Source organism: Coffea eugenioides, chromosome 2, assembly GCF_003713205.1.
Source record: "Coffea eugenioides isolate CCC68of chromosome 2, Ceug_1.0, whole genome shotgun sequence".
NCBI lineage: Eukaryota > Viridiplantae > Streptophyta > Magnoliopsida > Gentianales > Rubiaceae > Coffea > Coffea eugenioides.
Genome location: NC_040036.1, coordinates 16,647,644 through 16,662,948, shown reverse-complemented (window position 1 = coordinate 16,662,948; position 15,305 = coordinate 16,647,644). Strand labels below are relative to the sequence as shown.

The 15,305-nt window shown below is 36.0% G+C and overlaps 3 protein-coding genes across 4 annotated transcripts; 2 read left to right on the top strand and 1 right to left on the bottom strand.

The window, feature by feature from the left end:
- Nucleotides 1–6,056: 6,056 nt before the first annotated feature.
- LOC113763542 (monothiol glutaredoxin-S2-like) lies at nt 6,057–6,771 on the top strand. The gene has a single exon (XM_027307376.1). The coding sequence runs from the start codon at nt 6,160–6,162 to the stop codon at nt 6,466–6,468; it is 309 nt and encodes a 102-aa protein (XP_027163177.1). The 5' UTR covers nt 6,057–6,159; the 3' UTR covers nt 6,469–6,771.
- Nucleotides 6,772–7,643: 872 nt separating this feature from the next.
- Nucleotides 7,644–9,760, bottom strand: LOC113761876 (probable ribonuclease P/MRP protein subunit POP5). The gene is made up of 4 exons (XM_027305036.1): nt 9,613–9,760; nt 8,968–9,147; nt 8,697–8,834; nt 7,644–8,107 (listed from the first exon to the last, which is right to left on the bottom strand). Exons 2-4 carry the CDS (start codon nt 9,143–9,145, stop codon nt 7,959–7,961), a joined length of 465 nt encoding a protein of 154 aa, XP_027160837.1. The 5' UTR covers nt 9,146–9,147; nt 9,613–9,760; the 3' UTR covers nt 7,644–7,958.
- A 1,332-nt stretch (nt 9,761–11,092) lies between these two features.
- On the top strand, nt 11,093–15,237 carry LOC113762219 (adrenodoxin-like protein 2, mitochondrial). 2 transcript variants are annotated; one of them, XM_027305568.1, is made up of 8 exons: nt 11,093–11,216; nt 12,968–13,035; nt 13,469–13,536; nt 13,752–13,819; nt 14,350–14,456; nt 14,588–14,637; nt 14,770–14,852; nt 14,935–15,237. In XM_027305568.1, the coding sequence occupies exons 2-8, from the start codon at nt 12,978–12,980 to the stop codon at nt 15,047–15,049; spliced, it is 549 nt and encodes a 182-aa protein (XP_027161369.1). In that variant the 5' UTR covers nt 11,093–11,216; nt 12,968–12,977; the 3' UTR covers nt 15,050–15,237. The 2 variants fall into 2 exon arrangements, with proteins under 2 accessions (XP_027161369.1, XP_027161368.1); XM_027305567.1 differs by having other exon boundaries at nt 11,094–11,216; nt 12,961–13,035.
- Nucleotides 15,238–15,305: the final 68 nt, after the last annotated feature.

The following is a 15,305-nucleotide window of genomic DNA, read 5'->3' as shown; positions in this document are numbered from 1 at the left end:
CCTTGTCCATGGAACATTCAAGGATAAAAATCCTGGTGAGTATTTTAGGTGCTGGGTTTGAGCTTGAAGCACGGGAGAACATAAGAACTGGCGGAGGAGGTCTTGAGAAAAAATCAGTAACCACATATTATCTTTTCCTTTGATGTGCTTAACGTCAAAAGTGCACTGTGAAAACCAATTTGACCACCTGAGAAGCTGCAGATGGGGCACTGTTTTCTGCGTAAATTGAAGCATTTTTGGGAAGATGCTCATACCCATTTCTCTACAAGGAAATTATGTGATCTGAGATAAAAGAAAACTTTTAATCCCATATTTTAACGCAAGGATCTTCTTGAATGTAGAATGGTAATGTTGTTCTGCTTCTTCGAATTTCCTGATAGTTTCCCGACTCCGTCATCTTCTTCTAACAATACTGCTCCCCAGTATTTGTCATTGGCATCAGTTTGGAGCATCAAGATCAGTCATAACATCCTGATCCCTCTAAATCATATACCTGAGGATGTGGTAAAGCAAGCTCAAATAGATGACAAGATGGAAATTTCTCTAGAAAAGATGACAAGATGAAATAGCGACAATGTGAGGAGGTAGAGACAGGAATTTATGAAAAGGAAGTCTGTACAATCCAAAACCATGTAATGCTGTATTCTTGGAAGGATGAAATCACGGTAGTATTAGGTAGCTTGGGCACCCAAACTTTGTGACTCTTGGGTTTCATATCACACTATTTATGAACATGGCCAAATTTGCTACACAGTTTACACACAGAACAGCAGGAACCGATTCACTCTCTACTCTTTGCACAATCAGTTGACCAAATTCATTGATCAAGGGAAATGACTTAGGCAGAGTCGAAGAAGCGTCAGTTTCCACACATACTCTTGCATGCAATAATCTGCCTTGAGAAGCAGTAAGCTAATCTATACAGAGAGGAATTCCTACAAAGCTAGCCAATTTGCTCAAGGTATCCTCATTGAATAATGAAATTTGATGTCCCAACTAGGTACTTTCTTGATCTCTGCCGTCGAGAAATCAAGTTTAGGAGAACACTCCTTTAGGTAAAGCATTTTGTTGAAATATTGCCAAGGAGAACCTTCATCTTAGACCCCTCCGATTCAAAGTTAAACACAAAAAAACATACTTGTTATTTTTCCCAAATTCCTTCCAAGTGGTTGAGACAACTTTTTGCATCACAGAAAATGGAGGGTTATGCCCAAGAACAAATCCAACCAGAGCTGTTTTCCACTTCTTCACCCCATCCACCACCTCTTAGGCAGAACTATCACCACAGCTTGTTTCTGGAAGGTCACCATCGCCGAAGCCAAAACTTTCAACAAAAGTCTACCATTCTTTAGCTTAGTAGTTTTCACTTTGCACTACATCAGCCCAAGATGATGGACCAGTATGAGAACTTTGTTCCTCCTATGGATGCTTTGTGTCGTAGATAGGAGTGAAAGATGAACCAAACTACTTTATATTCAAATCTAGTGTGACTCCGTAAAAGCTTTTTTACCAACTAATCAAATTAAACTTAAACAACAATTGGCTTTTGATAAATTTTCAAGTTTGGCTCAATTAATATATAAGTAAAATTTACACGTAAAAAATTCAAACTAATCGAGCTTGCCTCTAGCTCGGCTCGATAAAAGTTCAATTTGTTTAGACTCGTTTACATTCCTAGGTGTAGACAGGGTTAGGAAATGCTTCGAAGAAATTTTCCCTCCGCCTAGATCTATCACTAGCCAACCACTCCACCACAAATCCATAATACTAGAACGAGGCAGATGCCTTGCATCGGACCCCTCAAAGTTATTTTATCAAGAGACTTACAATCAAAAGAAACCCATTAAAATCGATGCAATGGAGAGTAAAAGTGTTCGTGTAGCGAGTGAAATGAACAACAACACAATGAGAAGACCAAAAGGAATCAAAAAGTAGACAGCAGACAGGATAGAGATTCGAAATCAGTAGCAATCTGTCCCCAGAGCTTGGAAAGCTCCATTGATTGCGAACATGGAAGAAGCGTATTTTAGCAATAAGTTTTTTTCTCATTGATAGCATGCGTTAGCACTTGTTTTCTCTCCATTAGGCATGTCAATGGGCCAATTAATATCTAGATCAAATTGATTTGCAACTTCTGCTTTCATGTTTACTCACGGGTGTTCAAATTTGTTTCATTTACTGGCAAAAAGAGCAACCTACATATTTTGACTTCTCATTACAATTAGGAGGGTCCTAAACTTTATTGAAAAAAATATGTTTCATAGGAAAAAAGATTCCCAGACCTCATTCATCTATACTTTATATGTCATCCTGAATCCAATGCAAACCCTAGAATAGTGCTTGCTAAGCAGTAAATCATTTGACTAAACTAATGGATATAATCTAGGCCCCAAAGCTTGTCTAATAGCTGTACCACAAAGACACAAACTTGACATTAACAACGTTATCTTATAAAAGTGTGGAACTATGTATGTTAGGAGATGTTTAAGATAGCAATTACTCGAAAGTAAACTTGCATCAATTGAAATAAAGTTTCCTCAAGGGAGATCAATTACAAATTCATGAATGCCTTTTTCAATAATTAGAAGGTAATAATGATTTTGGCACTCCACCAAAATCTCTAGGCACTTTTTTTTTTTTTTCTTAATGAAAATAATATAAACAAATACATTATTCTAGAGCACGAAATTACCCCTCCACGTATATTACAAATTCACAATCCTCTGTAACTTGCCTCTTTAACTCGATCTCACTTTTCACTATCTTGCACCAATTCTAAAATTTTCTACTACTATAAGTGGACGAGAACCATAATGACGATGAATACACTCCATTGACCTTGTTTGGCTTTTGTTCGGGAGGCATTCACAATTCATTTGCGATCATGTTTGCAGTTTAGAAGCTGTCTATTATTTAGGTCTTGTTCATTATTCTGTATGTCTCTTCAATTCGCTCTTGCTTTTCCATACTCTTGCACCAATTTCTAAAATTTTTTACTATTATATGTGAGACCTCATGATTTGTCCAGCATCGGTGGGAAGGAAAGGACATGTTACATGGATAAGATTGGCTTGGCTGATAGGCTATTTAATAACTTGAATTAACTACTTTGAGTTTGTAGTTTTGCTAAAAAATTATTATGCCCAGACTGTGGATTTAAAAGGAAAATTCTAATAATAATCTTTAGGTGGAGTTTCACGGTTTAAAACATGTTTAGGGTTTCTTGTTTTTGGAAGTTTTAAGATTTTGTAGTAGAGAGCTCTCCATGAAGGTAATGAAATATGATCATTACGTATGAATCGGAGTCTTTTTGGCATTTAAATTGAGTAGAGAAATTAGGTTGTGGATGTTATATGTTATTTTGAAAGGGTGGAGTGCTTAAAGCTCTTCATGGTATGCCAAAATCATTGGCACAATTAGAAACTTTAAAGACAAAATGGGACTTAAAAGTTATAACCAAATGTATCAATGCTTTTTACAACTGTAACTTAGAACTTTGAGAACAACTTGAAATTTTAGCATTCTTTGTTTGTCAAATGAACAAGAGTCTTCGATAACCTATTGCCAAAGGTCTTTCTTATATTGGAATCATGGTTCTGTGTACCCATAAAAGTTCACTAAAACTACACTTTTTTTGGTCAAAGCAAGCTATTTATTTTCAGGAAAAAAAAAAAGAAGAGGCTAAAACGTTTCACCAACAAATTCATTTTAGGAGTAAGCAAATATCTGGAAAAGACTAAAAATTTCCAATTAGGCAGAAGAAACATACGTGCTCCTGTATAAAAGAAACGACCCCATATATAATGCATCAATTATTAGTAGAGCAATGTGAACGAGAGAATGAAGAAAACAACAGCAAATATACTGAAAAGATAGACGGAAAGGGCAGCAAATTATGGATGCCAATTTAAGAATAAATATAGGTAGGGTACTGAAACAATGCAAATTGAGTGGACATGTAGGAGTTTTTCTCTCTTTTTTTTACCCTGGAAACATACAAAAGAGCAATGAAATAGCATTGAGTATTAGCATTTTCAACAAGATGACATGATATAGATGCACAATTTGTTGCTTTTGTGTAAACTAGTTCAATGATATGTGCGCATTGCTCCACTAGTAATTTGGTGCCTTGTACATGTGGTCGTCTAAACAAACCATTTTATCGCTGCAGATTCTTTCATGTAATCAAGGAAATTTGGTTTTTGTTCTCGATCTTTTGTCCAAATAATAAATACTTAGGCCCTGTTTGATAACCAATTCGGTACTTAAATTTAATGAATTTAAATCTTAACATATTCAAACAAGTTTGATAACCAAAAATTGAACATCTGAATTAATTAACATTGAATTTCCTAGACAAAACTTGCTCTCAAAATTAAGTGATAAGTTGTTCACTTATCATTGAATGTGATATGCACTTAAATATATTAGATTTGATATTTAACAATTTAATAATTTAATGAATTAATTTCATATTTCAGTCTTATCAAACGCACCCTTATAGAACAATGAAAATAGACAAATGAGTTGCGTGATGCTAGGATGTGTACTTACCATAACGCTTTTCAGTTATTATCCAGCTCATGCAGCATAATACTACCATATTTTTAAAAAATCCAAAGAGTACAATAGTGCACTTATTTAGTCGGAGGTTCATCCCCCAACCCCCATACAAGCCCCATTAGACTCCCCTTCCCCCATAGTATAGATTAGTATAGGAGTAGCGTAGATTGTTGCCGTTGCTGGGAAAAAAAAGTTATTATCCAGCTCATGCAGCAAATAAATCCTACATTAATCAGGCAAGCTGTTGATCTAATTGGGGCAATACATACACGTGTACACAGATTGAGTAGGATTTTCAAGAAAAACATATGGAATAAAATTATTTATCATTGCAATTCTTTTGAAAAAGATTGCAAGCAGAATGAAATTTGGCCATGAGAAAGAAACTAGAGTCAGAAAACCCTTTTTTGAGTTAATTAGTGTGACTAGAAGAAAATTTGCTAATTGTTGTTATTCTCTGCATCTTCCTTGTGGCCTCAGATGGCTCTCCAATCTACTATCAGTAGATCTTTTTTATGCCTCCAGGTCTAACCCTCCACAAGAGCCTGTCGTGAATATTAATCAGAAGATATGGAGGATATGTGCCACAGAAACAAAGATATGGCAAAGTCTTCACGTGATATTCATGATTAGAGATACGATGACAGGTCCTTTTTATCGATGGTGAAAAAGTTGATAGGATAATGTGCTTTCTTTAATGTCGAGTGTCCTCATATTTTTGGTACCTTCAACTCATGTTTATCAGGTCTGGATTTTCATCTGCAGTTATATGAGGATATAGTTTCCACATCAATTAACTTAGTGGGGTGAATTGGATGCGATTCTCTTTAGGGAACTGAAAAAAGTGATACATTTTGGATAAGCAACTTTTTCTCATTCTCAATAGTTGATGAAAACAGGTTACGTTTTCAAAGAATGCACACATCAAATAAGGGAAAATTGTCTATAAAAGAAATCTTCACATTACTTAAAATCCTGTAAAAAGCAAGCCATAAGCAGCTTTAGGCCTCAAAGATTTGAGTGTTTAATTGTTTGTAAATTCAAAAATCCTTTTTATATCAATTCTAAACGCCAGGAAAAAAAAAAAGGTACAATTATCAATGCATTTCGAAGTAGAAATTCTAAATGATTGGCTCAATTATACAACAGCTTGGCGAGAATGTAAATACGTCCTCACCGTTGACATAGGATAATAAACAAGCTATGGTTTAATCTGAGGGCTGAATGCAGGAAATTCTGGTTTAGTTACATGAAAAAAGCTAAAATGTCCATGTTGCAACATGTAAGTTGATGCAGATAAGGCACAACAGGACAATGTGGGGCAATGATTTGGGGTGATTTAGATTTTAGATTACAAATGCTTTGGCCTGACTTTACCAGGAACATTCTTCAATCGTTTTCAATCTGCAACAGCATGCAGCTCACCATCTCTAAGCTTCTATAAATAATTTCATGCATGATCAATTCCATTATACAACAGCTTGCTACTTTGCCAGTAATTTAGCACAATACCTCACTATAACTAACATATACTTGGCCTCTTCGAAATCCGAAAACCTTGTACAACTAGTCTCCGTTCACCTTGTTCTTGGAGAGATGGGCATGGTTAAAAAGTTGGGGTCTGAAAATCCTGTGGTTATCTTCAGCAAAAGCAATTGTGGTATGTGCCACACCATTAAGACACTAATAAACAATTTTGGGGCAAATCCTAAAGTTTATGAGATTGATCAACATCAAGATGGTCAGAAAATGGAAAGGGAACTGCTACGTCTAGGACAAGAGCCAAGTGTGCCTACTGTTTTCATAGGCAAAGAGATGATCGGTGGCTCTGATGAGGTGATAGGCCTCAATGTCAAAGGCGAGCTGAAGCCACTGCTTATAAGGGCCAAAGCTATATGGATATAGAGCTAAATCAGAGAACTCGAGATCAGGCTAGCAGAGAACAGTAAGCGGAGAATTCTTGTTCCCCAATACATAAGGTTAATAAGCTTGTTACCTAATGAGTGTAATATCATAGAACTGGCGTACTATAGAGTATAGACCTATTTTTATCAGAGTTTCAGCAGCTGTCCTGCATTTCTGCAATCCTGCATTAAACTCATAAAACAACTAAGTAGTACGAGAACAATCGATATTTCTCGTCTACTTAACCATCTATATGTGAGAAATTACTTTCCCGATTATGTAATTTGCTACTCTAACACAGGAACTGAGACATCCTGATCCATCAACTCTCTGCGTATTTTTTGTACTTCTCTACATTTCGTCTACTTAAACATTACATAGTCACATGATCTTAGCATTGAAATATGGAAGAAACGCATAGTAAAGGTGATAAGCCCACTGACTACCAGGAACTAGCAGAAATTAGGTTAGATGAGGAAAGCTGACCATGATCAGATAAGCAACCTCATAATTCAAAGACGAACAAGGCATAAGACTAATCTAATAACTGATGTCTCAGAAATATCAAAGATTTTAGAAAGTAAAAGGTAACGAGAACAGAAAAGCAACTAAATGTGGAAATTGTACAAGGAACTTGGAAGAAGTCATAGATCATAATCGGTGTTCTGTAAAACCAGATTATGATCTCCTCTCACTAAGGAGCGCTTGTAACTAGAAAGCTTAAACCACTGACTAGTCCAAAATCTGGCTTGATTGAGCAAAAAATGAGATGCTTTCCTACAAATTCACAGATATGAAAGCCCATTTGACCAAAATCATTCTCTTCCTTGCTCGCACTTAACATAAATGACTTAATCATGCAAGACTTTGAAAAGAAAAGAAGATCCACCCTCCACAGTTTTATTGCCACCCTACTCTCGATGCAACCCCCAGCTGGAGCAAGGCAACAGGACTACAGGACTGTGCAGTTGCCACTTCGCAAAAAGTAACTAAATCCCATTCTTTTATACAGTCTTAATCCAGGAGTATGCAGCTTCAGAGAACAAGGCAGCAGAATGACAAGAGTCATTATTGAAATGTTAAAGATGCACCTCGCTCTCCATAAGCAACAGAACATCAAACAATAACAAAAAAAATGATTTAAGAAAAAACGGAACAGGGAATAACTCCTTCCCTTTTAAAAGAGAATACTAGATTAAGTATAGAAAAATGAATTCTCTGTGGACAGTATGAACCAACAGTTAAAAAGTGCAATTCGACCTACATGATAACAATTGATTTTATGAAAAAGTAAAACAGATGCCTAATATCTACAACATCAATGCTCAAACCATATTAATTTGGTATCAAAGGAGGGAAGGTATAAATGATGGACAAAGCCACATGTAGAAACTAGCTGGCAATCCAAGAGAGGTATGAGTAGAATAGCAAAATGGCTTCCCAAGTTGGAAAGACAGAAATGAGAAAATCTGAAGGCAACACCTTTGGCCTTAGTGCTCCAAGACTTTGATCTTTTCAAGACAGTTCTGCATCTGCTGAAGGATGTCATCTGTTGTTTGGACTTGGGCCATTAACTTGTACTGCTCAAACTTCAATTCGTCACACTTCAAAGCAGCTTTTTTGCAAGCATTGATACTTCCTATTTGGAGGACAATAGTAGTGCTGATTAGTACTAAATCAAGTATGATAGGATGCACATGTCAGAGCTGTGCTTGCAAGATATCTTCCCAGCTTCCACATGATTTTAAAGTGATAGAAGGGAAAAAAGAAACTTGTCGGTGCATATAAGAGACAGTACAGAGAAATTAAGAAGGCAAATGCCAAATAATGAATTTTGGTTCCGACTACACTTCTAGCTGGTAAAGCCAGAGCTTTCACGAGATTTTCAGGTCAAGCGTCTATAAGATTCAAGTGTATTAACCAAATTGAGTTAGTGAAATAAATTCCCAGCAAGGTTTCCAAAAATGATCTAGACAGGACATGATGCATTTGGTCGAACAACTTATGACAAAAGATCATTCTGCCAAAATAAAGAGAATAAGCATAAACTCCTATGGTGTGCAAGGATACCATTAACCCAAAAAACATAGAACAATAATCCTCAGCATCCATTCTATTAGAAAGATTGTACCTATTCTATTTTACAAAGTTATCCTCAACATATTTAGCTACTTCAACAAACAACAACATTTCAACAATGAAATGATTTTGAAGCTGTTCTAACGCACCGCTTATATCAAGTAAGCTGAAAGTCACAGGGCAATTCCCTATACTCCTAACCATGGTAATTGCAGCCCAAACTTTTTGATGATCCTCCCTTGAGGCTCTGATGATACAGAGCTTTGTAATAGGATTCACGTATTTTACTGCAACAAAGACAATAAAACTAATGCACGTTATTGATGAAAACAAGCAACATGAGTAGACAACACAATTGTATTCTCTAATCTCCATTCAAGCACTTGCTCAACTGAAAAGTAAAGCGGCAACAATGCTAACCTTGAAATGAATTAAGCGACGAGGCCAAGCCACATTCACCAAAATTCGTAAGAATGCTATCTTTGATGGCTTTGGACAAATTAAACTGAGTAATAATAATGGGTTCATCAGCTGCAAGGTCTTTATTTGGATCCAGAAACACCTCCATCACCAAGTATCTATTCTTAAAGCCCACCATAACTGTTCACAAATTGTTCACCATAAAAAATATTTTAAGCCAACTACCGATAACAATTTGAAAAAAAGAAGTTGAATGCCTTTTTTTGAAAAAAGTTGAATGCATTCCTAAAAATAATAATCCTCAGAAACCCTTTTGAAATCAAACACCCCCAATGCTGTTTAGGATTGGTGTCATACGGCACTTGCAATTAATGGGCATTCCTCATTGGACTGAAAGAAGCTATTTACAGCATATAAATCTGCAGGAAGTAAAACATCGAAGACAAACGCCAATACCATTGTTCAAGTGAAACAATACTATTTTAAGTTACTGGAAAATCTCCAAGAAGTGCTAATTGAACAATTTTCACCCCATTAAAAGGCTGTATTCATGTGTACCTATCAGAATAAAACATGGAACAAAGAAAATTGACCAAAAATTCACAGTAAATAAAAGAAAGACAGGGAAGCAATTGCCAAAACAACCTTTAAACCCCAGAAGGAGCCTTGGGAAGCCTCTGATTGGAAGCTACTGTACAGATTCTAGTCAGTTTCCGAAGTGGGAGTAAAATCTTTGGGAAAGAACGCTATCTCATTGGTGTATTTTTTGTGCGGAAGAGGGCAGGTAGACAAGGTAGGGAGAACTTACTTTTGGAAAATGATGAATTTGGTCCCTTATATTTAACAAATATGGTCCTTTCTTCATCAAGGCAAATTTGTTTTGTCCATTAATGTCCATTAATTTTAATTACTTGCCCTAAAATGATGAATGTATGACCCTCTAATAGAAAAGATTGGAGTTATTAACCAAATTGAGTGTTTTGAACCACCTGGCTAATCCATTCCCTAATCGAAAATACACTTGGCAAATTGGGTGTTTGGAATACTTGGCACATCCATTCAATAATCCAAAATACACTTTGCTCATTTTAAGAAATCATATTAAGTTAAAATTACAAGTTTATACTTAATGTGAACTTTAAATAATTAAAATAACTTAAAGTGTGAACTCCAAGCGGATTAAGTTGTCAATTTAATCCCTAAAAGTGAAAAAGTTTTAATTAAACTTTTGAAATTGGAAATTGTGAAACTGTGTTTCGAGTGAGATTTTTTATCAATTCATTTTGAGTCAATAAGGTATGGCGAAACTTTAATATAAAGTGAAATTGTACCAGTATTTTAGGAATTTTAAAGTGTTTAACTTTTTATATAATGAGCCAAAAAGAAAGGTAAAATACTGCTCTTCTTAAGGGAAAAAAAGAAGCGTGTAGAGACTTTTGGCGTTTTAGAAAATTGATAGGATTTTTTTCTATACAGCAAAAGTTTTTGTCAAACATTTTTTAGCACGATGACAAAGAGGGGCTTATGTGGCGGAAAATTTCTAATTTGGAAGGCATAATTGGAACTCACTCATTTTGTTTTCAGGGCTGAATCAACATATTGATCTACTTTCGAGGGTTAAATTGAAAATCACCCTTCCACTATAGAAACAAAATTTTTAATTATCTTTCTTGCAACTCCAAGCTTACCCTGGGTAGCCTACCGCTTAAGATTGAAGAAAGAAATGGCCGACTTGAACTTCTCTACTTTTAGGGTTAATTCCATTTTGTCCCCCCAAACTTTGGACGATTATCCACTTAAGTCCCTAAACTTCAAAATGGGACACTTAAGTCTCTAAACTTATAAATACCTCCCACTTAAGTCCCTGAACTTATAAAATGGGACACTTAAATCCCTAAACCCTTATAAAATGGGACACTTCGACCACCAACAGCATTCAGGATTTGTTAACAATTTTCCTTAAGTGGGAGGTATTTATAAGTTTAGAGACTTAAGTGTCCCATTTTGAAGTTTAGGGACTTAAGTGGATAATCGTCCAAAGTTTGGGGGGACAAAGTGGAATTAACCCCTACTTTTAAATAGGGGCTGGAATATCAATTGACTCTCCTGCAAGCTTTTATGGTGCTCAAAACCTCACCCTCTAAATTCTCTCAGTTTCCAGAAAATGCTCAAAATAGAAGAGTAAACGAGGAAGGGAGAAGGGTTCATCGTCACTGACCTCCACCGCTTAACTACTTTGACATAGCACTGTAAAAACTCTTTCTTTTATCTCTGAGTTTCTTTTTTTTTTCTGGGATTTTTTGTTTTCTGAATTGAACTGGCTTTCTGATTTGGCAATTTATTGAACGTTCTTGTTCTTTCGGTTTGTCTCTTATTTGCTTGCCATGCGTAGTCTTCAATGATGGTGTCATGTGTTGATGCATTTGGTCTCGTGTTTGAGTTGTAAATTCGTGTGATTAGATAATTTTTTTTTTGAGCGATATTTAAGCAAGAAAGTATATTTTTATGGATGTACACAAGGCGTTTGTGAAAATTCCTGAACAGAAGTAAACAGAGAGAGCCAACTGGTTTTCTTGTTATGTGTCCTTGTGTGAAGCATTTAGGACTCCTGCGGTTGTGGCAGGCTTTACTGCTGCTGCCGGAGGTGCAATAGGGCCAAATAGTCGAGGAAAAGTTTGGTTGTGCCTTGTATTCTATCTTAATGTTAGTGGAATGTGGCGGTGTTAGCATGGTTTAATTGTTGGAGTTTGATTTAAGTTAATTAATGCATGTTAGTTGTTTACCTTAAGTTCTTGAATTTTGGCCTTAAATTCCTAAGAATGCAAATTAAACACACTGCTGGCTTTCACTGTATGAAGATGCTAAAGGCTAACGCTTTGATGTTCCTCCTTTTCCTTTTAACTGAGCTCCTACAGTTATTTCTCTTGATTTTCAAAGATGAGGAGTTGTCTATGTAAAGGGTTCTAATTTCTTCATCTGAAAAGTAAAACATTTCCTAGAACTGAATATTAAATGTTGACTCCTAATTTAAGAACTATTCCGTGCTATTGTTGGGCCCCTAAACTATTGCATTTGTGAAGCCTCATTTCAGGCCCATATTTCTTTGCTGTTTAATTTACTTTTCTTTCTCTTTTTTTTTCTTTTTGCTTTTACTTCTATTAGTTAAAAACTGGGGCTTGACAGTGTAAAATAAAATTCTGGCAACTAGAATGTGCCGCTAGCAACTTAGTATTTCAGCCATTGAGTTATCTTTTAATGATAATGTTCACCTCAAGGTTATAACCTTGCAAGCTACCAAACTGGTCTATTCTGCATCAAGGGCTGTCTATCTTTTGTTTTGGGGGAAGGAAACTAGCCAAGGGAAATATGATTGCTGAGCATTCATTTTCTTTTCTTCTTTTTTTCCCCTTTTAACTGACTGTTTTCATGTATAATCTTGATTTGTGGGAGATTTGGATACACCAAATTTATCTTCCCAAGCGTCGAGGAACTGAATTTTTCCCATATTGGTTCTCCAACCAGGAGAGCAATAACCCAGTATCTTCAAAGTGACCTTCACTTTCTTTAAAGAAAATAAGAAAATAGAATTTTCTTCTTCCTTTGGCTTTTGTTTTTGTTTATTTTTGTATGTTACATGCTCTCCTGTTAAATTTTAAGTACCCTCAAAACATTTTTTTTTTTTTGGTAATTATATTTCTTTCTTCCATCTGGATTGTAAATTTCAAACATGCCAGGAAGTATTCTGCATCATTTTCCACTGAAATTTGCCAAATAGATAGTTTAAGGCCACTACAACACTTTTTTTTGATGTTATTGAAAAATCTTAGTGGGAATTACTGATGAGTTTCACAAGTTTGAAATCCAACTCTGCTGGTAACCTTTTCAAACTAATAAGGACACTTTGCAGAATTTTTCCATTTGTGTCCATGAGATCTGCTTTTGTTCAATTTTTTTGAAGTTTTGCTTTTGTGGTACGTGCTGTTTATGGTGAAGCTGCCAGGTGCCTGGATATGTTTACCTTAAAACTTTCTAAGCTTGGAGCGCATGCCATCAAGAATTGTCTTAAAGGTGCGTAATTTTTCATGTTATGCCTTGATTTGTCAACATTGTCAAGGGACATTAAAGGAGATGGAGAGCACTTGGAATGTGGAAAAGATATTTGACAATCTGGTTAATTTACCATTTTGGGGGTTTCGGGGGAGAGAGCTGATAAGTGGTGGCACGATGGTGGTTCTTTTATTGTTAAGGTAGTTATGGGGTTTAAAGAGGTTTGCAAATTTGTTCAAAAAGAGAACTTTTAGTGCTAAGTATGACTTACAAGAAGGTTAGTGGATGAAAGTATGTGCAAGCTTACAATAAGCATGCTTTTGCCCTGCAAAAAATAATGCAATAACTTCGCAGCTTAACAAAAGCTTACCTTGCTCCCCCTCCACCAGTTAGAAGATTGTGGATTTTGCCACAATCTTGTTTTGTCTTTTCTCTCATTTTTGTTGCTTTGCAGCTCAATTGGCTTCTACAGCAAGGACGTTGCGTGTCCCTTTGTGTCAAAATGAAAATTTGCTGCCTTTGGTTAGTATCTCACTACATTGAGACAAGACATTTTATTTTCCTAAAGAGAAAGTTTGCCTTTTTATGCCTTCTCTGTATAATATCTTTGTGCTGCTGAAATGTAATAATCTTTGTGCAAGTCAGCTCTTAATTAGTTGTGAAGTCTGTCATAGCAAATTAAAATGTTATCTATATTCCTGCCCTTTCTCATTCATTTTATGGTTCATTTTATGCAGATACATCAAAGGTATTCTACTGCAGCACCTGATAAGGCTTTCCAGAAACAAAATGAAGAAAAAGAAAAGTAAGGTTGCATTACTGATATCATCTGCAGCTTTATCATTCTTTTTCTCTGCTGCTACTTATATGTGAAATTAAGTTTCACAGTATCGTGCAAAAGTCTACTTTTTATATTCCTTCGATTAAAAAATCCATAACCGTGAGAAGAATGTGAGCAGGTGAAGTCAAAACTTCATTTACCCACTAGAGGGAAGAGAACCATCTTTTTGGAAAGTTTTATCAAATAATTGTTGGCCTTCTGACTAGAATCTTTGCCTCGAAATTTTGTACTTGTTGACCAGAGGTAGTGAATATCTGCAGAGTGGAAGCTTCCTTATGCGAACATAAGGCTAATATCTCCATTGTCAGCTTTGAAACCCAGTGAATTTATTTCTCCGATATCCTAACTAGTAATCCCAGTAGCGCTGCTAAATTGGCATCTCAATGACCAAGATAAATGCATGCACTTCAGTTGAGCATTCTTGTATCAGTAGCACACCCTGCCTAGAATGTAGGTTCATGCATCTTAACCTTTGATGTTTGTGGACCCTGCAGAATATCTGTGACATTTGTAGACAAGGATGGAGAAGAGAAGCATATTAGGGTTCCTGTAGGAATGTCAATGTTAGAGGCTGCACATGAAAATGACATAGAGCTCGAAGGTAAGAAATGCCCTGAGCTGTATGTGCACAAATTATCTTGTCCCTTTGTTTTCAATCTGGTTTCCAGATTTACCTGAGGTATTTTCGTATTTTACAATTTCCAAAAGGTTAATGCTTTCATGTGATTACAGGAGCATGTGAAGGATCCCTTGCATGTTCCACTTGCCATGTGATTGTGATGGTATGTCATGGTGTGAGAACGATTCTTTACTAGTCCTCAAGGCAAATTTTCATTCTTTTCCTTCCTTTAATATCTTCCAAAGGGGGAACATTGTCTATGTCGATTGCTGTATTATGTGTTCCTATTTTACAGGATCCAAATCATTACAATAAACTGGAAGATCCAACTGACGAGGAGAATGATATGTTAGATCTTGCTTTTGGCCTCACTGAGACGTATGTCCCATACTCCAGAATCAATGTTGCATTGCTTTGTCAGTCATCCTAGCAACTCAAATTCTAAAATATATTTATGCAGATCACGACTGGGCTGCCAAATAATTGCACATCCAGATATTGATGGAATTCGATTGGCACTTCCTGCTGCCACGCGAAATTTTGCTGTTGATGGATACAAGCCAAAACCGCATTAGATACGCATTCAACTCGGAGACTTCCCTTTATTTTTGAGTGTAGGACAGGCATCTGCCAGTTTTGTAGCGTTTCCAGTGCAATAGGTGATATACACGGTTGTTGTCCTTCCAAACTCTTTGACGATGTATGACTATTCCATTTCATACTTTGGATACAAAACCACATGAATAAAATGATAATTTCAATATTCTTTTGTCTTGTATTTCCTTTTGTACACATTTTGCATAGCGGACATTGTCTCAGATGGAGGCTAAT